Source organism: Rhinolophus sinicus, chromosome 1, assembly GCF_057876585.1.
Source record: "Rhinolophus sinicus isolate RSI-liver-muscle chromosome 1, RSI-T2T, whole genome shotgun sequence".
In the NCBI taxonomy this organism is placed as follows: Eukaryota; Metazoa; Chordata; class Mammalia; order Chiroptera; family Rhinolophidae; genus Rhinolophus; species Rhinolophus sinicus.
In genome coordinates, this window is record NC_142501.1 from 57,692,419 (window position 1) to 57,716,465 (window position 24,047).

Here is a 24,047-nt window from a genome sequence, read left to right on the forward strand (position 1 = left end):
TACAAATATATATGAATAGCTTTTTATTCCTCTTATTTAAATATTTGAAAAGTACTTGGTAAATAAATGGAAAAGGATAGCAATACTTCTTGTGCCTAATCACAGTAAATGGTCTATACTTAAGAGAAAGTAGAAGAAATTGGGGCTGGAAGTTTCAAAGAGGGCTGGAAGGTCAGCCCTTTGGGGGCAACTTTTTTTTTTTTTTTTTTTTTTTTAGAAAGGCAGTCACTGGGGACAGCAAGACACAGCAAAGGAGCAACACAACCTGGATCATGGTGGCTCAGCAGGAACAGCCCTGCTGGAAAAAAGCAGTGCTCAGGTTGGGAAGTGGGGGAAGAAGAGACACCAAGACTGGTCAGAGCTAGGAAGTGTCTTAGTCCTTGAAACCTTCAATTACCCTAGACATGGCTTCACATGTTTAATTCAATACCAAGCACAAACCAAACACGTTTATTCTAGGTTGTGGAAGGTAAAGCAAGATATCAAAGTAACGCACCCTTTACCTGATCTGAATGGCTATTCTGAATCTCACCTTTACTGTACCTTAGCTGGCAACACAAGAGCCATAAAACTGATGATTTCCAAGAACAGGGAAGTACATGACAATTGTAACATTTACCCATTTCCTTTTTGCCTAGACTTTGTCCTCTCCGCCCCATGCTGACAAACTGGCTTTGTCTCCCTTTGCGGCTCCTAGTTCTTCCTGTGCTATACTGTTGTCACCCTAAAGATTTATCCTAGACAAAGGATCTTCAGGAGAGAATATTTTTCTGTGTCTTCTTTAGGGAAAGCAGGAGAAAAGGGAAGGCTGATGGTCTCTTTTAACTCTAACAGTTAAAGTTCTTCTTCCAAGAACATAGCAGGTGGAGGGCTGGGATACTTAGATTGGCAAGTTAGATCAAATTGGCAACTTTTAATTTTACACGTTTAATCCAATACGAAACACGTATCATCTGTAGAGCACTGCACCCCAACCCCACCTCAAATGCAGGAATTGGGCTCAATCTGGTGTCTAGGGGGTGAACACAGGAAAGAAAATGAGGATGGAAGCATCTGGTGCGCCTTTTAAAAATAGAGTCACATCACAAAGTTCCCCAACTGGGGCTGTGACCCACCTCCAGTAGAAAGCCAAAAGGGACAGACCAATAAGAGGGGTCTAAGGGGCCTTCTGTATTTCACTCACTCCTCTCATTTGCTAAGGGGCACTAGTAACCCAAATAAATGGTTCCTAGAAGAAGTGGAGTAAGTCTCCTAAGAGCTACTGAGGCATACTGATAAAATGGGAGAAGCAGAAGTGACTGCAGAGGGGTCCAACACTGTTGCCTGAACTTCCTGGACCCTAAATCCATGGAGAATCCTAGGACTCTACTGCTTCTGTCCAGTAAGAGGAGTTCCTGGGTCCTGTATGACTCTCCCAACTCACTACCTAAAAACAGGTTGTTCTCTACCCCTAGGCTTCTGGCTCTTCAGTCATTCTCATCTTCATCCTCAATCTGAAACCGTTTCTTCTTTTGGATTCCTGGAGCTCCCAGCTCTGGTGCTGTGGGAATGACAGGGGTGAGGAGACAAAGACTATCTATATATGTTAAAGGGGAAGGAGGAGGTAGCATCTATCCCCAGGATTGAAGAGAAGGGTGCCAGAGGTTAGAAGGTAGGTCAGATTCCCTACCTTTGCTCCTCCCCTCATCTTCTTCCTGTTCCTCATCACTGTCCAGCAGCTGTCGCTTCCTGGGTGCCACTTTCAGCTGCTCTTTCCCACCTTCCTCTGCAATGACCATGAGACATAAAATTAGGGAACTGGGCCCTCATATTCTCAAAATACTCTATCAGCTTCTAGATCAACACGGAGGCACATGGTAGGTACTCAATAGCTAAGAGGCCCTTCTATTACCCTCTGGGGACACCAGGCCCGCTTTCTTTTTTCGGGCCAACGAGAGGGCCATCAGGGCTTGCGCTCGGTGCTGTTTTTGGTGCTCCTTCTCGGGGCCTTGCTCTCCAGGGCCTTTAGGGTCTGGCCCTGGCTGAAGCTCTTCCTCTTCTTCTGGCTGACGCAAAGAAGCTGCTAACCTCCGGAGCTGGATGGGACTCAGCTTGGCTGGAATTCGCCAGAAGGTTTCCTACAGGGGCAGAGAAGTTGAACATGAGAGCAATGGAAAAGGACCAGCCTCTAGGACACCAGATTTTGTTATTACTCATTGAATAAATATGACCCTGCATTGGTGAAGATTCACAGGGCTGTGAACTATACTTACTGCTTATTTATCCAATATATGACCAATGCCCAGCATGGTGACTACTACATTCAGAGGTCCCCAGTAAATATAGTTGTTAATTGAATAAATGAATGAATCCTGGGCATTTAAAAAGGTAAATCAGATATAATCCCTGCTCTCAAGGAACTCACAATCTAATGCGAGAAAGAATCAATGTAGTCTAATACCATAGGATTGGGACGATGCCAAGGGAATGAACAAATTAAAGCTGCCAAAGTGATAATTTTTGCTTCAGGCGTTGAAAGTGATAGGGACTGCTTCTCTGAGGAGGTGACAACTGAAATGACTCATAAAGGTTGGGTGGAGGATCATCAGGAAGATGGGTGATGCGTGTGTGTGTATGTGCGGTTGGAGCCTTCCAATAGAGGGACTGACATGATTGACCACTTAGAGGCATGAAAAAGCCTGACTTGGGAGGATGGAGTCATCCAGGACAACTACGGTGTAAGGTAGGTGTGTGGGTGGGGTGGCTGTGAGGCTGCAAAGACTGGCCAAGGTCAGTTACACCACGCAGAGGCTCTGGACTCTGTCCTACAAACAGTGGGGAACCATCAAGTGCTCTGGACAGGGGAGTGATATAATCAAAACTATATTTTAGAGGGGCAGCTGGACGTCTCAGTGGTTAGAGCGCAAGCTCTGAACAACAGTGTTGCCGGTTCAATTCCCACATGGGCCAGTGAGCTGCGCCTTCCACAACTAGATTGAAGACAATGAGCTGCCACTGAGCTGCCAGAGGGGCAGCCGATGGCTCAGTTGGTTAGAGCACGAGCTCTCAACAACAAGGTTGCTGGTTCAATTCCCGCATGGGATGGTGGGCTGCATGCCCTGCAACTAAGATTGAAAACTGCAACTGAACTTGGAACTGAGCTGCGCCCTCCACAACTAGATTGAAGGATGACTGATAGATCCTGGAAAAACAGTGTTCCCCAATATTCCCTAATAAAAAATTTTTTTTTAAAAGATACAAAAAAATGCTATCTTTTAGAAAGATAACTCAGGGGACAGCATGGGTGGACTTCGCAGAAGGGGAGATTGCAGACAGGAAGAATAGCATGACAGCTGCTGCAGGAGCCTGGGTCGGCAATGACAGGAAATGAGGAGAGAAATGGCAATTGCAATGAAGAGGAGATATATTTTGAAATGGCACCAACATGCCATGGTTGATACTGTAATTGGTGTATCTACCTGCTCTGAGGCAGGAGGCCGAACCCCGAGCTTGTGCAACAGCTGCTGAAATTGTTTACTTTCCATTGCTTCTTCATTCTCTTCTGTCAGCGGCACCAATGGAATTGCCTGGGAGCAGCCTGGAACAGGGTCAAAAGTCATACGGTGAAGATGTGAGGAAATAGCTGGTTATCTATCCCATGACCAGATTTTCAGCAGCTTCTAGTGCCCCAGTCTTCCTGAAACCATCATTTACCCACTCACCATCCTCTTCCCGATCATCTGCTGCTCGAATCAGGCAGTTCTGGAGCCATAGAAGCTGAGCAGAAAAGCCTAAGGGAAGGAGGAAAACTTATAATTGGCCCATACACCCAACTCCTCATCTACCTGAGACACCTCTCCCAGCCCAAGGCCTCACCTTCCTGATGCAGGCATTGCCCAAGCTTTTCAGCTGAAAGAACTGAGCTACCCTGCTGGGGGGCTTGTTCTGCTTCTGAGCCCCCCTCTTTCTCTTCATCCTCTTCACTCTCTTCCTTTGACAGGTTCTCTTCTTCTTCCATGCCTTCCTGGCAAAAATCTTTCAGGGACTCCTCTTCATTAGGCTAAAATTCAGTGAGGTAGGAAATGAAAAAAGGAGATAAGATGAGGAACTTAGTGGTGCCCTCTGGTTCCTGACCACCCCACTGTAGGGACCTAGTCAGAACAGCCTGAGGCAGGAAGAATCTGGGTGGGCTACTTCTAAGGAGCACTTCAGCGAGAATGGGCCCATGCCAGAAGAACGAGAGGAAGACGGTTACCAAGCTCGAGGGTGCCAACTTCTTCCGACGTTTCTTGTATAGTTCCCGCCGCTCAGCCACCAGCCCCAGAGCCAGCAGTTTATCCACTATTCTGGCCCGTGAGCGTTTGGCTGTGATATTCTTCATGATATGACCCAGAACATCTATAAAGAGGGAAAGTATGAATACCCAGGAGCAGTAGGGGAAAGGGAAGTAAAGGAAATCAGAGCAGTAATGGAAATCAGACGTCTTTGGAAAGAGGTTAGCTTGAGTCACTCAAAACTGATACCACAAATACACTAAGTGGACGGAAGGGACGGGATAGCCTTACCTGCGAACAGGAGGCAGGGGAAAGCAATGGATAGCCTGGCTCTCATCGCAGAGGTTCCCTGAGCTTCTACCTCCCTTACCATCTGAGTCCTGGAACTCCTCAAAAAGCCGCTGCAGCTCCAGCTCCTGATCTTCTGTCCATAGTACAATCTGGGTTCCTTTCCTGTTTAGGGAGGTATCAGTGCAAGAGGGGGCCGAGGCAATGAACAGAGGACTCCCCATCTCAGTTCCCTCCAGAGCATGTGCCTCTCTCTACCTCTGGAAGTCCTTGACACTGTCAGCCAGTCCCAGCCGTACCAGATGGTGGATGACCTGCCTGCGTGTGCGAGGAAGAGTATTCAGGTGTGCCAAGATGGTGTCCACCACATCCTGACCTGAGGGGGAGGAGGAGTGAGGCAGTAAAGAGGGGTCCTGGAGCTCAGGCTGCCCTCCTCATAAACTCTTCAGCTCTCAAGGCCTCATACCTTCCACATCCTTGTGGGCAAGGTACAGTTCCTGAAGCTGGGCCTCCTCCTCCGGGCTCCACATAGGGGGTTTGCGACTAGAAGATCTAAATGGGGGAAGGGGAAGGAGAGCGTAGAGGTTGTTGGCACAAAGAGGAGACCAAAGGCCCTCTCTGGTCAGTTCTAAAAGGGATAAGAAAGATGACCCAGGTGCCTCGAAGAAGCCAGCCAGCACAGGCCTAAGTGTGCCACCTTCCCCTCACTCTCATCCCTCTTAAGAACCCAAAAGTCAAACTTAGAGATTTTCCAGGTTGGATCTATGGAACCTGACACTGCAAGGACTGAGACCATTATGGGAAAAAAAGAGAAGTGTGAAAGGAGAAGAGCTGAGATACTAAGAGAAAGGGGCCAAATATTCTGATGAATCCTTATGGTTCTCCAGTACATTCCGGGACAGGAAGATATAGACTCTCCCTGGAGGGGGGCCACCCTACTCCCAACTGACTCCCCATGAAGGCTGGAGAAGGAAACTAGAGCAGACAGGAGACTTAGGCTCCAGTCCCACTCCTCTCCTGGATGACCTTAGGTAAAGCATTTCGCCTTCGGGGCTTATTTTCTCACCTATGAAAGGAAAAGAAAGGTTACACTAACTAACCTGCGAGCTCTTCCGGCTTTGACACTCTGTGACCACGTCACCCACCCCTATTGCCCATCTTTCCCCATCCCTGAGCTCACCCGCCATCCACGGAGCCATAGCCCTCTGTCATCTCTCGAACCACAGCGGTGTTCTTCCAGAACAGCAGCTCCACAAAGGCTTTTTGGTTGACTGCAGCCAATGCGAAGAACTTGCCCAGGATGTATTTGGCAAAAGTCACTAGCTCCTGAGGAGAGGGAGGCTGCTGTGAGGCCTCTGGCCTAAATGTCTCACAAACCTGGCCCTCTAAGTACGTTGCCTACACTTGTTCCGAGATGCCCCCTGCTCACGCAGCCTCTCTCTTCTGTCCCCCCCGCCCAGGCAGCTCCCTCAGCCTGCCTGCCTGCCTACGTCCTCACCGTTCTCTCATCTCTCAGCCCTTGATACCACTCAGTGCCCTTTATCCTCTATGCCTCCAGACCCCCATTTCTTAGTATCCCCTCACTTTGTAGGCCCCAGCGGCAGAGTCACTAAGCAGACGATTGAAGAGGCAGAAGAGTGACAGCTGGAAAAGTAGGGCTTCCATTTTGAGGTCATGGGCCAGCCGGTGCAGCATCTTGACAATACAGTGGTTAGTATGGGCACTATTCTGCTGGTAGCTCCGCAGCAGCAGCACGTAGGCTCGGATCACGGCTGAGCTGGCAAAGCTGCACCAAGACAAGGAGGGAGAGGGTGTTAGCTAAGACCCTGCACATCCTCACAGCCCCACGATCTCCACGGTGGGACAACCTCGGTCCTCCTGGCCTGTACCGTTTCAGGTAGTCCAGAAAGTTAAATTCTTTCTCTGACACCTGGACCACCTGCAATTCTTCCTCCTCGTCCTCCTCCTCGTCTTCCTCCTCGTTTTCCTCCTCTGCCCCTCGCTCCTCTGTCCCTTGCTGCCCTACAGAGAGAGTGCAGATTACTGAGTCTCTGGTGTTAGAGAAGACTTAGGAGAGAGATGTGAAGGAAATGGAGACTCACGGGGAAGCGGGGCCTGGAGAATTTGTTTCAGCAGCTGGATCTCTTCCACTGGGGAAATGTCTTGAGAGCCAAACACATCTCCTTCTGGCCACACCTCCCTGGAACACAAAGAGAAAAAAGGCTTTAACCATAAGGAATGTGAGTTATAATTTGAAGTGGCAGAAGGAATTTTAGACTTGTCAGTCGGAAACAGAATGTAAACTGTTACCTCAAAGATGAAGCAAAGGGAAATTTTCCCTCATAAGTCACACTGCAATGAACATCATATAAGAACAAACTGCAAACAATCTCAACACTTTACATATGGTTGAACAAATGTGCAGATTCACATAATGGTTTAACAATCACAGAAATTTATCTGATGAGAAATGATGCCCCTGATATATTGAGAAATGAAAAAATACTATAAATGAATGAGTCTGTGCAATACTTCATTTTTGTAAAAGAAGGTTTATATATGTTTATCTATAACACAGAGAAAAAAACTCTAGATGATAACTCATTGAAATGTTAATGATTGCTATCTTTGCTCATAGAATTATCTCCCCCCGACCCTCCCCACCAATTAACTATGCTGTTTTTGTTTTGTCAAAAAACAAAACTCCCTGATAGACCATAACTCCCCAGGACTCAGTACTGGGTATAGAGTCTCAGCGCTTCTGATGAGACTTCGCTCTTTTGAAGACTGAGAACCCTGTACCACAGTAAAAGCCTTCCCTTGCCCGCCAAGCCCAGGAGCTGGATCCAGGATGATGGGTGGGCAGGGTTCTTACCGGGCAGACCTAAGGAGGGTCAGGGCCTGTGGGGCCTGGCCAGCCAGCAGACAGTCTTGGATCCGCACCATGGCTTCTGCCTGCTGCTCTTCCACTGGCACCTCTGAGGCCGCATCAAAGGGAACCATGGAGTCTAAAGTGAGCCCAGGATCCTAGAGAGGGATTAAGGCTGTGGGAACAGAGGAGGGAAACCCAGACAGCCACCCTAGAGCACTACCCTCAAGAAAAACTGAGTTTCTGCAACTACCTACCTGGACACAGCACTGTAGCTGCTCGGCCAGGGATGGCCACACAGCCTCCAGTTCCCCTGGACTATGTGGGGTATTACCAGCAGCAACGGGCTGATCTAGGGCCTTCTTTTTCTTCTTTCTCTTCTTTCGTTTGTTCTAAGGAGAAAGAACTATGTTAGGATGCAGGAGAGCTAAGGAGGCCTTTTCCCCATCAATGTCTTCTCAATTAATTAGATGTCTGAATTAGACATTCACAGAGTGACTACTCTGTTACTCAAAGGCAATGGGGAAGCAAATCCTTGCCCTTGAGGAGCTTAAAGTCTTGTGGGGGAGACAGGTAAGTAGACAGGTAAATTCTATTTCAGTGTGGATAAGACCTAGAATGTGCCTGAGCATAAAATGCCATGGCAAAACACAGGACAGCACTTGACTCATTTCTTGGGGGTCAGAGATTACCCAAAAGCAGTGATTATCTTAAGCAGAAATCTATAGAATGAACAGATTTGCTATAAGGATAAGAAATTCTATAAGAAAAGGCTTTGTAAAATGCAAAGCACTACGTAAATACAGCCTACAAATTTTTCTCCTGAAAAGCAGGAGAGTGAGAGTCAGTACCCCTGCCCTGCTCCCCCAAGCATAGGCTTTGGGGGGCAAATAGGATGAACTATGAAGCCCTTAAGGTTCAGACTCTATTCAAGGAAATTATAATTAAGCACCCCACAGGTTAGGGGTGTGAGCTTTGGAATCCAGCTGATCTGGATTTAAGTTATGGATACCAGCCAATTACTGGTAAACCTTGGACAAGTCGTTAACCACTCTAGGTCCTAGGACTATTGTGAGGATTACAAGAAAACCCTAACATATCGTCTGACACATAGTCAACATGATACAATAGAGCCCTGAGTGTAAAAATACCTCTCAGGAAAGTCTCATGGATACTACTTGCCTCTTTTAAGATCAAATTTTAAGCTGTGACAAATAGAATCCTAGGAAAATTTTTACAAAGCAGAGTCCCTGTGTCTCCAGGATACAAATTCCTTGAGTTTTTCTTCTCGTGTCAGACTTTTCACTTATTATTTCATTTCAGGCTCATGGAGAGACATTACAATCAACTTTAGGAATCTGGAGACCGACATGAGCAGTTTGAGTTATTCTAACAGTAACTAATATAGGATGAAATCCCACACCTTCTGACTTTTAATTTAAGGCTCTTTCCATGTCACTACAGTGTTTCAGAAGCATAACCAGGAAATATCACAGCACAATTACCGAATTCTAAAATTATGAGCCCTCATACTCTATGTGCTTAGCACATAGTAGGTATTCGTCTAATAAATGTTTCCTCAATGAATTAGGATATTTATGGCCTATCAGGGATTACTCTAAGGAAAGAAGGAGACTATAGTGGACTCACATCGGCAACACCAACAAACTTCTTGTCCTCCTAGTTCCGAGTAGTTCTAACAGCTCAGCTTAAGCCACAGGAAATGTGAGAAGGAGCGCTGGGGCTCCACCCTGCCCTCCCAGCGCTTTCCACATCCTGCGGCGGCCCAGTACCTGCACCACCAGGTTCCCACGGCTCCGACAGAACCGCTCCAACATCTTGAGGAAGAGGTGGGTGGTTTCTACCAAGTCACGAAGGAAAGAGCGGGGCTGGAACCTTTCATCAAACTTTCGAAATAGTGCCAGGAATAGTTCTCGATACTCCATCACATAGAAAATGTTGTCTAGAAATGGGGAAGAGAAAGGATTGGAAGGACCGGTCTGGAAAGTTTGGGAAAAGGAGGTGGGTGAAGTTGGGACTGGAAAATATGAGATGTTGGTCTAGAGATGGGGAAGGCTGGGATCAGAGAGCAAGCCAAGGCCTCACTCTTAATGATGCGGCTACTCTCCCTCACAGCCTCGTCTGGGGACATGTCCATCTCATTCACTGTGGCCAGCAGCTCCTGATAGGCCTTCAGAGCCAGGTGCATCCTGCGAGATGAGGGAAAGAGGAGGCTAATTTGGATACAGGCTCATGGAAACAGTACCACCCCTCTGCGTCCCCTCTCCCCCCAAAAAGTAGTGCCGTCAAAAACAGAATGACCCAGCTGTGCACCTGAAATTAATATAATATGGAATATTAACTGTAATTGAAAAATTAAAAAGCGGGGAGGAGGTGAAGGGGAATAAGAGGTTCAAATTTCCAGGTATAAAACAAGTCTGGGGGATGTAACATACAGCATGGGGAATGCAGTCGATAATATTGTGATAGCGTGGTACGGTGTCAGATGGTTGCTGGACTTATCGTGGTGATCACTTCCTTAGGTGTATAAATGTTGAACAACTATGGTGCACCCGACACTGATATAATGTTGTATGTTAGCCATATTTTTAAATAAAAATCTTAAAACAAAACAGAATGACCCAGCCAGTTCTCGCTCCCCGGCCTGACCACCTTAACCCTGAAACCAAAAAGAAAGTGCCGTCCAGAATTCAGGCATTCAGATTCCTCGCCTGGCCGAGACGCCCACTGTGACTCCACTTCTCAGCCCACTTACCGGCGTGCCCAGGAGGCAGCTTCTTTGCGATCAGTCAGCATCATCTCGTAGTAGTTGGTGAGGTTCTGTTCAATGAAGTGGAATGTACGGACACTGAGGGTCTCAGACACCAGGCCTGGCCGGAAGGAGGCCGCTCGGTTGAAGGCCATGAAGAAAGCCAAGGCCCACATGTAGTAGGTCTCATCATGCTGTTGAGCTTTCTCCTGAAGCAGGTTATCCTAACGTCCAGGGGGAAAAAAGACCATTCCATGACCTCGGGCTTCTCATTTCCTCCTGCCCTATGATGACAGGGCGGACCCTGAACACCAGTGTAACAATGTTCTAGGATCCACAATTTCCAGCCCTTTCTGGTTCTCCCCAGGTCTCTCCACATTCCTGTCCCCTTCCTCTGGGGTGATTCTCTCGAGACATTTTGGTCATGCCAACAACCCACACCCCTACTGACATGCTTATCATCTCTTAGGGGCGCCCTACACCCTTCCCACCTCCTAGTCCACACTCCAGGCTCAGCCTCCCATAGGCTCCTCCTCAGGTCGCCCTTCTTACCCACCACGGGCCCCATCACCTCTCTACTCCATCCTTAGGCTCTCACCTTCACCAAGCCCATAAGCCGGTTATAACAGTTCTCCAGGAACTCCGAGCAGAAGTCTCTGAGGAAGAGTCTCACATTGAGGGCAGAGCGGCGCTGAATGGACAGCTCCTGGGCAGCCTGGCGACGTTTAGGCACCCTTCGGGGCTGCTTTCCCAAATCTGAACTGTAGTTTCGGAGCTAGGGGTGTGGGCTGGGGATTAGAATTACTCCTAACCACCACTCTCCCCTTGCAACTCTTTCCACATCCCCGGTTCTGTAGTTTACTCAAAAGAAACTCTTAGAAAGTTCTCTCCCTCTGGTATTAAGCAAAGATAGAGATAAAGACAGCAATGCCAGAGGCTCTATTTCTCCTACTGTCCCTAACTCTGTAAGCCCCCAAAGAGAGAAGCTTTACCTTCAGAGACACTTACCCTTCTTAGGCACCCCCAACTCCACAATACAGCGTCCCCACCCCAGATGGGAGCATACTCACATTGTGGAGACCTTTGTGAAAGATGAGGTCCCTCTCTCCAATGGATTTCAACCCCTGGACAACGTACGAGCCGCCAAATCGAGAATGCCTGCAGGAAAAAAAAACCATCCAGGATTATTCCTCATTTCTCTAGAAGCTTTACCCCCATTGTCTTTCATCAGCACATCAGACAGTTACAACTGGGAATGCTATCGGTCACCACTGTCTTAGAAGTTGGCCCAAGCCCTCAGTATTCTATAGTTAAGGAATGGGAACGTGGCTAGAGCAGCTCCCTGCCACGCACCTGTTGCCGCGCTGAAGGGCTCGAGTCTTCCTCTCCGCCATCTCTCGCTGGCGCAACACCTCCAGTTCTGCCACATCTGTGCTCCGCTCCTGAGCTATGCGTCCCTGTCCTACTCCTGCCAGCTGCTCAGGGTTCTAGATTTTGAACAAGGAGAGAATAGTCAGAAGGATGGGCATTCCTTATCCTGAGTTCACTCCTGCTGGGGACAGAAAGAGTGACTGAAATAGGATTGTTGATGGGACCCCATACTCAAGATATGGTTACTCTGTTACCCACCTTTCCCCCAGAGAATTCAGCCATTATTATAAGAGAAATTCGGGCTGCACAGCGGAAAAGTACATGGGTGAAGGGACTGGAGCAAGAGGCCAAGGTCACACCTGGTCACGAAACATAAGGGAGATGATTTCCAGCACATGCAGGCTCCACTGCTGCTCAGCGGACGAGCTGGCCAGGAAGAGGAGCAGGTCGTCCAGGCCACTGAGGTGAATCACCCAGAGAAGCTGGTCGTGGACACTGGCGTCGTCATCGATCCTCTGAGCAGCGAGTGGTGAGGGGAGAAGGGAGGTGAGTCAGTTCGGCGCCCTGCCTGGAGGTTCTCCACCTCATTCCTTGACCAAAGTTCCTGCCCCCAGGCTTGTCAGAGGATAGAAACGCGAAAAGGGGCAGCGCAACCTACCCTAGCACGAGAACTTAGACAACCCAAGACCCGCTCACCTTCTCCTGATCAAGGTTGGCGGGGACGTGGAGAATATTTCTCACCAGCAGCAGGATCCGCTCAATCAGCAAGTTGTCTTCCTCCTGCCGTTCCTCCCAGCCCTGGTCAGAAGAAGGAGGGTTAGAAGAAGAGACTCCCTGTAGAAGGCAGGTGGCATCTACCCCGGCTGGAGCACCAAGGTACAGTGGAGAATCAGGATTAAAAAGAAAGAAAAGACTTTAAGCGGCCCCGAGGCATCCAGACAATGGACTGGACTACGATCCCAAGGACTGGGGCCATATGTCCAAACTCCGCCTGGCTGACAATGCCCAGCCCGGCGCTCTGCCCGGACGAGCAGCAAGGTGCTAACTGTCCTTGCATCCTGGAAAGTGGAGAGTCCCTCACCAGCTGCAGCAGCTCATACAAGGTTTCACTGAGGACTCCAAAAGCTTTCTCACTGGCAAAGGCCTACAAAAGAGGGGAATGGACCTTAAGTAACGCATTCGGATTCTTTCTCCTTCCCCAAATTCTGCCCCAGGGATTCTGAAGAAAAACCTCACCTCTTTATAGGCCTGCAGGTAAGCAAGCACCTGCAGAAAATGGTGCCGGAAGCTCGGCTCCTTAGGCACACTGCCAAAACAGAGCAAGGCTGGTTGTGTCAAGTTCACCATCAGCCTGCAGATACCACGAAGGAGGGAGAAGTTAAGTTTCCTCAGCACACACAAACACTGAAACCGATCAGCTCAAACCCCAAAGGCTGGCACACGGTAGAAGTTAAAAGGCTGAGGAACCAACCTGATGACAGCGTCAAAGAGAGGCTTGTCCTGGCTGTGCTGAGTAAGGATGGGGAGAAGGTCACTCTGCAGGATCTGGGCTGCCCCCAGCTGCTGTCGTACATCTCGCGTCTCGTCCTCATGCCTCAAGTAGCGGATCAAATCCTTCACACTCTCTTCAGGGACAGAATAAATACTTACACAGAACCCTGGAAGAAGCGCCACCCAGATCCACATGCTTTTCATACCCATGGTTTGAGAAATGCAACACAAGCACGTTTTTTACGTCTTTCCTCAAAAAGGCACTCACCTAAACAATCTGGCTCCTTGTGGTAAGTGTCGCCTTCCAAGTACCCAAGGGCACTACATGTGGCTAGAAGTTCACAATTCATCATGAACAAGTCCATACATCAGTGGACCAGGCAGTAGAGAGGTAAGGCGTTTGGAGACATGACAAGGCCTGCAGAGACAGGGAAAAGTAACAAATGTAGGGGCCTCCGCATGAAAGAGAGGAGGAAAGAACAGGGCCCTAATGCTCAGATTATTCTGAACAAGATCCTCAAAGGGCTTCACTTCCGTCAGAACTGAAAGTGCTGTTTCCAATCCCTGGGAAAGCTTTAAGTGAAGACTTCTACCTGCTCAAAACCAAAGAGGCTCCAGGCCTAAGAATGAAGCACCTGCCCCAGGCTCTAACCTGGGTCTGAAACTGTAGAAATAGTCTGTTTCAGAGTCCAGGTAACCTAGTAGAAAGAAAGGTTGGTTTGAGAAAGGCATCCACTCTGCCACTTTCACCCTCAGAGAGCTCTGCAGCCTTTTGGAGCAAGTGCGTTGTGAATGAGCTTCCCTCTCCCTTAAAATTGCCAGCCCCAGCCCCCCTCCACCTCCCACAGCCTGCGCACCTCACTGCTACAGCTCTTATATACCACAAGGAGTAAGAAAACTTTCACATACAGTGATTCCACTTAGAATCTGATCTCTCCTAGGAGCCCAGAGGCGTCTGAGACACTGGGGATGTATAGAGAAGGCTCCTTCACTCTCCTCCTCCAAGTTACTCTTACGTTTTGGTAATCTTTCTAGAAACCAGCATCTAATAGAACGTGTAGGGAAAAAAATAAATAGGAACTGGTTAATTTCCTTGTCACTCTTCCCAGAAGAACCATCTTCCTTTTCTGAAGCATGCTACCTTTTTATTAAGATCCCTAAACCATCATCAGAGAATCAAGTAAGAACAGAGCCAGAACCCTGGATGTTTCAGAACCTGATACTATAATGCAGACACACACAAACATTACATTCGCTACCCTGCTCCTTGGGAAATTGGCAATAGTACCCAATCTTATCTCCTTGGCACAGTCAGCCATACTGCTCTTAGCTGTGGCAGCTTCTTCTAAAAAGACCTTTTGCGTACCTACCTCTAGCTCCTGACTCCATGGAGGTACCCCCTACAGGAAACAGGTAGTGCCCAAAGGACTAAGGTTTAATATCTGATGTTATCTCCTGGCTTTTATGTAACTGGTCTACTTCTCCAGGCTCTGCTATCCCTCTACCCCCACCCAGTGCTAACCTACTTTCTGACTGCTCAGCCCAGGAAGGGTGAGCCAGTAAAAAGCTCACTGAAAGACCAGGAAGGTGGAAGGGAGACTTTCCTTCACTGCCCATTCTCCTGGGACCAGCAGATCCTGAGACCTGGGTAATCTCTGACTCTCCTCAAAGATACATCCAGCTTTTTAAGACAGACCACCGGTGTATACATACACGTGTGCGTACACACACACACACGCACACACATGCACGCACGCTCATACCCACCCAGACTGAAGGATTTCCTTGTCTGTACTCTCCAAGTGGCAGCCTAGGAAGGTGACAAAAACAGACAGCAGAGCTGCATATAAAGATACTGGGTCAGCACATCCTCCTCAAAACAAGACACAGAATCACATTCTGGCACTAAAAGGGGTGAAATGATAAAGTCTTCTAACAGCAGAGACAGTCCTGTCTAGAAGGCTCCCTGACATCCTCCCACATTCCCTCCTCCATTGCAGACCAATTCTAAGTAAAGATTAAATATATTTGTAAAATTGGCCCCCGCAGAGCACGCATCCTCTACCTACTACACATCACTTTACCTGGAAGGCAAAAATAACACAAGCGGTAACAGCTACCTGTTACCGGGCTACCAAAATTGGGGGGGAGGGAAAGCAGATAAGGAGCCATCCTTGCAGACGTAAGAAGGGAAGAGGTTCTGTAACAGACCCAGGTTCTAATCCCCTGCAGTTTGGACAAAACCAGAGCAACAGAAAAGTAGAGGAAGAAATGGGTCAGATGACGTATTGTAAAGCTCCCAGGCCAGGGGTCATGAAGCATGAAGCAAGCTGGCAGGCTTGGGCCTGTTCGTTAGAACTGGAATAAAAGCACTCTCAGGTGTTTCAGCCCTCCCTGGTGGAATCACAATTAAAACATCAGCCAGGGACAGAAAACTTAAACAGTTCACTCTCTTGTCATGTAGTTAACTAGAAGCTACTCACCTAGTCTATCTGGCCTCACCTTTCTCTCCTAAATGCCTTATAATCTGATATCAGTATCTGCATCACACATACCCATCCCACCTGCTACTTAGATCCGTGGCTTGGTTGCCTCCTCTGACTATCTCCCCTCACCCCACCCCCACCCACCAGGAACATAAACATGCATGTTCTAAGACACAGAGCCATCTCCAGTTCTCCAAACCTTTGCTCAGTTTAGTCCCTCTTTCTATAAGGGCTGCCTTCCCTTAACTCCAAAAATTCTAAGCCTATCCGACCTTCAAGACCCAGCTTACACGCCACTCCTCCGTGAAGCTTCCCCTGATGGCCTACACAGCAGGACAGGATCTGATGGCACAAAACACTCTATATGTACTTCCTACTCCAGCGCTGAACTACTGTTTTTACATTCTAATTACCCAGAATACATCTTTTCTCCTCTATTAAATATTATCTTAGGCATTTCTGAATGCACTAAATTTTTCACATGGGAGACATTCAGTAAAAACTCTTAAACATAACTTGGTGTAACAGAAGAATAGTACAATGGTCAGAAGGTGGGGTCCGAGTCCTGGTTTCATGTGCGTACCTGTCTATTCTTCACCAAGTCAGTCTCGGCTTCCACATCTGAAAAATAGGGGAAAGGATACTGCAGTAGCCAGGGAGGGAGGGGCCCACTCAGATTTCTCTTCAAGAAAGAGCTTGCCATTCAGCTGCAAAGAATGCGGCGAGGGGACAGCACCTCCGCGATTCGCCTTAGCTAAGTCTCCGCTAAGGATGCCTCCAGCTAAGGACGAAGCGCAGGGGCAGGGTCTAGCCATTTCCTTCCAACAAGGACTCCTCTACCAGACAGTCCTTGCATCAGTTTCCCACTGGGTTGGCTGAGACTGTCAGACCTGCCTTGTGGTCTGAGGCTCTCCCTGCCCCCAATTCTGCTCCTCTTTAATCACAGGCACATTCAATAAACCTTTTGCACCCCTAACTCCACCTCAGTGTCTGTTCCCTGAGGACCTGAAAGGACAGATACCTACCCTACCTCCCTTATATGGTTATGGTATTCTGAGAATTCAATTAAGTTGCATAAAAGCACACTGTAAGTTGTGATGCATAATACAAATTAAATTAAAAATCAGTGGTTCCCATGCTTTGTAATTTCATGTTCAAGTATATATCCGCCCAAACTGGGGAAACTATCTTATCTTGACTGATAATAGGGATATTAAAAATAGAAACATTTTTTGGGCCGGCCCGGTGGCTCAGGCAGTTAGAGCTCTGTGCTCCTAACTCTGAAGGCTGCCGGTTCGATTCCCACATGGGCCAGTGGGCTCTCAACCACAAGGTTGCCAGTTCAATTCCTCGATTCCCACAAGGGATGGTGGGCAGCGCCCCCTGCAACTAGCAACGGCAACTGGACCTGGAGCTGAGCTGCGCCCTCCACAACTAAGATTGAAAGGACAACAACTTGACTTGGAAAAAAGGCCTGGAAGTACACACTGTTCCCCAATAAAGTCCTGTTCCCCTTCCCCAAAAAAATCTTAAAAAGAAAAAAATACAAACACTTTTTAAAAACCCCACTAACATTTATTAACACCACTGTTTCATCAAAGAAATAGTTGAATATTTTAAAAAAGTACATATAATCTCATCTATGTCTTTTCCTTTAAGGTGCACAAATAAGCCTTTATGAAAAAAACTCCCTACTTTTCTCATTTCACCTCAGAGTGACAGAAATGTTATTATAGACTAGTATTGCTGCTCTGACTGGCCCTTAGGAATCACTGTTGTGTACGTTTATATACTATTTATATACTAAAAGCCATAAACCAGCCCAACAAAAGAAAGGCTCCGTGAGGACAAGGTTTCATTTTATTTTGTTTATTGTTGCATTCCTCCATGCCTAGCACAGAGCTGGGCATACAGACAGCATGTAATACATATTTGCTGAATGAATGAATTTTGAATCAACGTATTATTTCAAGTCATACCCTTTGAACCAGTGAACCCATTTCAGAGACTTTAATAAACCAAGAAAATAACCCCAAAAACAACGGAAATCATTTGTACAAAAACAAAAACAGTACCTCTTCCTAGTGCACTCTAGTTTATAAAATGCTTTCATAACATTATTGTACTTTGAACCTCCCAACAGTTCTAAGTGAATGATGCAATTACCTCCATTTTACAGATGAAGAAACAGAGACTCAAAGAAAGAACAAACACCGCAATAAGATGTTTCTAGATAACTTATCTCTAATGGTAAAGACCTGGAGACAATCCAACTATTCCAAACCTGGGGAGCAGCTAGGAAAACTTTGGAATATTAATAAACAATATAACATATAGAAATTATGCAAACTAAAATTCAAAAGTCTATACTCAAAAAGGGGCACGTAAAATAGAATGGTTACGACAACAACCACGTAAAAATGTGAATGATCTGAAGATGAGAGATCTCAGAAATTACTAGTAAAGATACACCTTGTATTTAAAAATAAAGGTAGTCACTGTTTTTCATTCTTTTGGTAAAATGGTCATTTTCAATAAAAACAGCAAAGGTAGCCACTGCTGTACTCCAGGTTTTCCCCTCCATCCCCTTTCCTATCCCCACAGGTCTCCTTTCCAGCTCTCCTTCAGAAATAATGAAGCAGGTGGACTGGCGAACTCAGTGTTGTTCCCTGCTTCTATCTAGAGAGGCAGAAACCGCTTCTCTCAAAGCCTACAGTCTACTTTGGTCTCCTTCCCTAGGCCTTCATCTTTGTTTTTTTATCTCCTACAGTAAATGAGTTTTGAAAAGGCCCAAACTCTAGTATTTCTGTGAACTGATGGGCCCTGGAGAAACACACTGTTCCCCAACATTCCCCAATAAAAATTAAAAAAAAAAAAAAAAAGTTAAACACAGAGTTATCCTATGACCCACAATTCCACTCTTAGGTATATATCTGAGAGAACTGAAAAGTACATCCACACAAAAACTTGTACACGAATATTCAGCATAGCACTATAATAGTAAAAATGCAGAAAAAACTCAAATGTCTATCACCTAATGAAAAAACAAAAAGTGGTATATTTATACAGGGGAATATTATTTGACAATAAAAGTGGAGTAGTGATATATGCTACAACATGGATAAAACTTGAAACAATTATGTTCCCTGGAAGAAGACAGACACAAAAGATCACATATTTTATTACTCCATTTATATGAAATGTCCAGAAGAGGCAAATGCATAGAGACAGAAAGTAGATTAATGGTTGCGAAGGGCCTGGGGAAAGGAGAGGATGGGGAGTTCACTGCTAGTGGGTATGTATGGGGTTTCTTTTGGGAAAGATGAAAATATTCTATTAGACAGTGGGTAATGGTTGCAAAACTCTGTGAATTGTATACTTTAAAAGGTGAATTTTATGGTATGTGAATCATACCTCGATATAGCTGTTATAAAAAACACCCCACACAATTGCTATATATTCTATTTTCACTTATTTAAACACCCAAAAAATTAAGGACAAAAATCTCAGGATAAAGTGATAAGTCTGATTTTAAGGAAAAAAACTAATTACATTGTATTTTCACATTTCACCAGACACAGATGAGAACTTTGTCAAACATCTTAGACGCAGCAGATCTGGACCCTTAAAAGGGGATGTTATTTTTCCCACTCAGCGAAGTATCAAATAGTTCAGATGAAGCAATATTCATCTGAAATTAATACTCATAGGCCTCAAAATGCAAGAACCAAAGGAAAATAAAGGATAAAATATTAAATACACTTGCAATTCAAATAGAAAATTAACTCACTTCTTGAAAACAAAATAAAACCAAACAAAAAACTGCCCAAACCAATCCTGTTTGAAGAACCAGCTTTGAAAATCACTAGTATGAAATCAGTAGTCTGAACAGAATGACATTTGGCATTTGAATTCCAGTTCTGTCCAGTACTAAGTTGGTGATTTTGAGCATGTGGCTTAATCTGAATCTCAGTTTCTTTCTTTCTTTCCTTCTTTTTTTTTTTTTTTTTAAGATTTTATTGGGGAAGGGGAACAGGACTTTATTGGGGAACAGTATGTACTTCCGGGACTTTTCCAAGTCAAGTTGTTGTCCTTTCAATTTTAGTTGTGGAGGGTGCAGCTCAGCTCCAGGTCCAGTTGCCATTGTTAGTTGCAGGGGGCGCAGCCTACCATCCCTTGTGGGAGTCGAACCAGCAACCTTGTGGTTGAGAGGACGTGCTCCAACCAACTGAGCCATCTGGCCACCCGGGAGCTGAGCAGCAGCTCATTGACTTCATTCTAGTTGCGGAGGGTGCAGTGCGCTGGCCCATGTGGGACCCGCAGCCCGTTGCCCAGAGCTGGCGCTCTAACCAACTGAGCAACCATCTGCCCCTAAATCTCAGTTTCTTTATCAGTACATTGAGAAAATAAATGGGGAGGTTTAAATGAAATCATGGCAAGCAGTGCTTCTCAAAGTATGGTCTTGGGACCATTGCTGATCTGCAAGCATCCAAATAAGTACAGAAAAAAAGGATAAGCTTTTAGAATATCCCACAGCAATTTAATGGTTAGTGTTTGTTGAATCTAATAACAAAGGCTATATTCTGTATGGTTTTCTCATACAGAAAACTAGAGAAGTTACTTTTCTAGTAATTTAATTTTTCTAGTAACATGCAGGTGCAGTGGTGGTACTAAAAAAAAGTTTAGTCACAGAAATAAAACCCAAATATAGAAGAAACAATGTAAAAGACAGTACATGCTCTAAGTAAGTGATATGGAAAAAAAATTCTGAAAAACTAGGGCTCTTTTCAGGATATAGTGGCCAAGGAGGTTTTGTAGGAGGAAGTGTGATTAGAACTGGACCTTCCGAAGGCTACAGGATTCAGGCTGCTGGGGGGAGGGGCATTTAGCAGAGACCTGCCAGAGCAAAAGCAGAGAGCCACTGCAAATAAATGAGTCTAACAGAAAAGCAACAGAAAGCAGAGTCTGAACCGGCTTTATAGGAAAACCTTGTCTATGTCTATCAATTCAAGGGTTTAGAACATAAACCAGGGAGCCACTGGAGATTTCTCCGTTGAAGAACAAAAGGATCAAATTGGGGACCCCACAAAGCAAGATCACATTTACTACTGTCGCACTACATATCAATAGCTGTGTGGTCTCAATCTTTTCTCTTTTCACTGCACTCACCCTGCAAGATCCCAACTTCAGACCAATGCAAACCATCTGCTTTCTAGACTCTGGGACTTAAATCCTGACTCAGACGTGTGGGAGAAACCCAAACAATCCTGCATAGAGATACACAACTAATGTGTAGTTTTCATCCTGAGCAGGGCCTGGCCCTCAGCCTGGCCCAGCAAATCTTTTTACTGTTCCTCCCCTCCCTCTTTTTCCCAAAGAACACTTGTTTCTAACTTTTCACAGTTATCCTCAAGCCCCTTTACTCCACCACTTCCCATACCTCACCTGGATTCTCTGCCCCCTTCCTCTTAGAAACAACTGAAGTCATCAGACATGACCTCTTTCAACTCTCGCCACTCAAGCCTAAAAACATACATATTTCAAATGCCCACCATGACTTCTTTTTTTTTTTTTAATCTTTATTGGGGAATATTGGGGGACAGTGTGTTTCTCCAAGGCCCAACAGCTCCAAGCCACTGTCTTTCGATCTAGTTGTGGAGGGCACAGCTCAGCTCCAAGTTCAGTTGCCATTTTCAATCTTTATTTGCAGGGGGCACAGCCCACCATCCCAGTTGAACCGGCAACCTTGTTGAGAGCCTGGCCCATGTGGAAATCGAACTGGCAACCGTATTGTTCAGAGCTCGCACTCTAACCCACTGAGCCATCTGGCCACCCCCCACCCTGCCTTCTTTGCTTCTAATCTAAGCCTTCCATTTGTGACTGATTGATCACTTTCTGTCCATTAGTAGGTTGTTCCTCATCTCTCCTGTGGTTCCAGCCTTCTTTTATGCTGGCCCCATTCCCATATGAGTTGCTCAAAGCTCTTCCATCTTAGGGAAGAAAAACCTAACATAAAACAAAACCCTTCCTTGATCCCATATTGGCTGCTCCTTCTCTCCTCCTAAGTGCTGACATCCCAGAGGCCTGTGCTTTTAGTTCTTTTCCTCTCACTCTACACAGCCTCCTTGGGCAACGCATCCACTCCCACATCTTCAACTACCATCTGGAGCCATTAGCCAGCAAATCTGTTCTCTTGTCCCTCTGATCTCTCATGGTGCCAATCTCGTGTTACACTAATGAATAGCATATGTCTCATAGAATACCTTTGTCTCAGATATCTCACACTCAACATGTCCAAAATTGAACAACTTCCCTCCCAAGTTTGTCTCCATTTGTTTTGGACCTCTCAGGGACCGACACTATCTACTCAGTTATTCACAGAAGACACCAATGAGTCATCCTAGATAACCTCCGGTCACTGACCCAGACTAATTCTACTTCCTCAAACTCGCCTATCCAGCTCCTCCATCCCCATTGCTCCTGCCTGAGTTTTCAGGTCGTGAGTATCTCTTGCTTAGATTATGGCAACTGCTCCCTAATCTCTTTCCCTGCCTCTAGCCTTGTTCTCTTAAATCTACCCACAATATGGTTACCAGATTTGGCTATATAACCACCCTGCCTAAATCCCTTCAATGGATACATAAGAAACTTCATAGAGGGTGTCTCTAGAGAGAACTGGGGGGGTCTAGGGTAGGAGAATATTTATCTTCCGCTCTAGTACTATTTGAATTGTTTATCATTAGCATGCACTATTATACAAAACTGAAGTTTCAGTGGCCCCCAATGCCTACAATACAAAGTCCTTTATGATCTGCCTACTTTAAGCTTCTATCTCAAGAGAGCCTTCTGTCTGGAATGCCCTTCTTTCATCGATCTCGAGTCTATCCGCTCATCTTTTCACTCTGCCCAAACGACACTTCCTCCTGATTTCTCCACACACAAGGGATCACTTTCCCGGTGTGTCTTTGTGCAGTAAACAGTTTTCCATCATGGCATTTACAGCTCATGTTGCACCTCACACTTAAACAGATTGTTGAACATGTCTGTCTCCCTCCATTAGCCTTAGATTCCGAGGGCAGGAACTGTTTCTTATTCACCTTTGAATTTTCAGAGTCTAGTAACTGAATCAAAATTTACAGGGGGTGGGTGACAAGTGTGTTTTGAAAAGGCTCATCAGGTGATTCTAACTCAATCCCCAATTAAAAGGCACTAAAATATTATATAAACTCCTTGAAATCAGGAATCATTGAGTTCAGCAACATGAGTTCCTTAAGGGCAGGAACTCTGTCCTATTTATTTCTGTCCACTTGGCACTGAGCACAGTTCACAGTACATGTTAGGAGCTCAGGAACCTTTCACTGCGTTGTACCAGTGCCACTGATAGTGAAGGTGCAGTACTTTAAGAACACAAAGAAGTGACCACTTTAGCCTAGGAGGGCTGGAAATACACATTTTCACAGGGACAACTGAGCTCAGTCTGAAAGAGTTCATTTGGCAGAGAAGTGGCCGGAACTTCAAGTAGAAGAAATGGCAGGAGCAGAGGTACCCAGGCATGAAAGAGTCCAATGCAGATATACCTTTTCCATGTGCCTGGGAGTTAAGTGTATGAGATAGGAAAAATGTTAGGGAGCTTTAAAAAATGAGTCTTCCTTTAGAAAAGGAAGAGGGCCAGGACCAGATTGTGAAAGGCCATGGGTGCCCACCTGCGGATTTAAGCCTGACTGTGGACGGCCCAAAGGGAGTTTTCAATTTAATCTGAAATGATCAATCAGATTGACTTTTTATAAAGGTAACTCGGGACAGCACGAAGAGCAAAGCAAAGAACTTAGAGACTGAAGGGGAGGAGCTTAATTAGTGACTGACGGTCCAGCTAACAAACCGACGCAGAGGATGTATCTTCCTTAAGTCTTATACTCGAGGAAAAGGAATGAGAAATCCATTCTATAAAAACCCAAGATTTAAGCCAAACGACCTGTGAATTCCGACTCCTGCTGACCACCCAGCTGCACACCTGTTTTTTCGGGTATGAACTGGATGGGACGTTCCGAAGTGAAAATGCCTTGTTTTACCTCAGGGGTCCCAAGCCCCTCCCCATCACTGCCCCACCCCCGCGCGAAGACTAAGATGTGCAGAGCGTCGCGGGGTGAATGAGGAAGCATCCCGGGCGAGCGTGGACCGCCGCGGCATCCACCGTGGGCGCAGGGTAGGGAATTGCGCGTGCGCTCCTAAGGCGGGCGCCCCGCCCCCTGCCTTTAAACGTGTGGCGGGAAACGGGACTCAGCACCTCCCAAGTGTCCCGCAGCTTCCCAGGGACGCAGGCCGCTAACACCCCTCTCATCCACACACTCACTCACCCACTCCCAGCCGGTCCTCAGGATCCCCGGGGAGCCAGCGCCCCTCCAGCTCGCGGCCGCAGCCTTTCCCGCCACCTGGCTCGGAGGGACCAGTCTCCGCCTGCGTGCGGAGTGGGGCGGGGCGAGCCGGGCTGGTCCATTTGACCTCGTGCGGGCAGGGGGTTT

The 24,047-nt window shown here is 46.5% G+C and overlaps 1 protein-coding gene across 9 annotated transcripts; it reads right to left on the reverse strand.

Moving 5' to 3' along the window:
* On the reverse strand, positions 1-23,991 carry TIMELESS (timeless circadian regulator). 9 transcript variants are annotated; one of them, XM_074325561.2, is made up of 31 exons: positions 23,883-23,964; positions 16,112-16,149; positions 14,810-14,882; positions 13,311-13,460; positions 13,023-13,176; positions 12,788-12,902; positions 12,633-12,695; positions 12,248-12,349; positions 11,911-12,066; positions 11,534-11,667; positions 11,251-11,338; positions 10,779-10,955; positions 10,187-10,404; positions 9,517-9,620; positions 9,204-9,373; positions 7,668-7,802; positions 7,417-7,568; positions 6,644-6,741; positions 6,431-6,563; positions 6,126-6,327; positions 5,722-5,867; positions 5,008-5,093; positions 4,800-4,917; positions 4,624-4,706; positions 4,235-4,377; positions 3,856-4,039; positions 3,702-3,770; positions 3,459-3,577; positions 1,892-2,117; positions 1,670-1,765; positions 894-1,540 (listed from the first exon to the last, which is right to left on the reverse strand). In XM_074325561.2, the coding sequence occupies exons 4-31, from the start codon at positions 13,405-13,407 to the stop codon at positions 1,467-1,469; spliced, it is 3,642 nt and encodes a 1,213-aa protein (XP_074181662.2). In that variant the 5' UTR covers positions 13,408-13,460; positions 14,810-14,882; positions 16,112-16,149; positions 23,883-23,964; the 3' UTR covers positions 894-1,466. The 9 variants fall into 9 exon arrangements, with proteins under 9 accessions (XP_074181663.2, XP_074181662.2, XP_019597994.3 ...); XM_019742435.3 differs by having other exon boundaries at positions 14,810-14,852; positions 23,883-23,938; XM_074325559.2 differs by lacking the exon at positions 23,883-23,964 and adding an exon at positions 14,059-14,087 and having other exon boundaries at positions 14,810-14,852; positions 16,112-16,141.
* Positions 23,992-24,047: the final 56 nt, after the last annotated feature.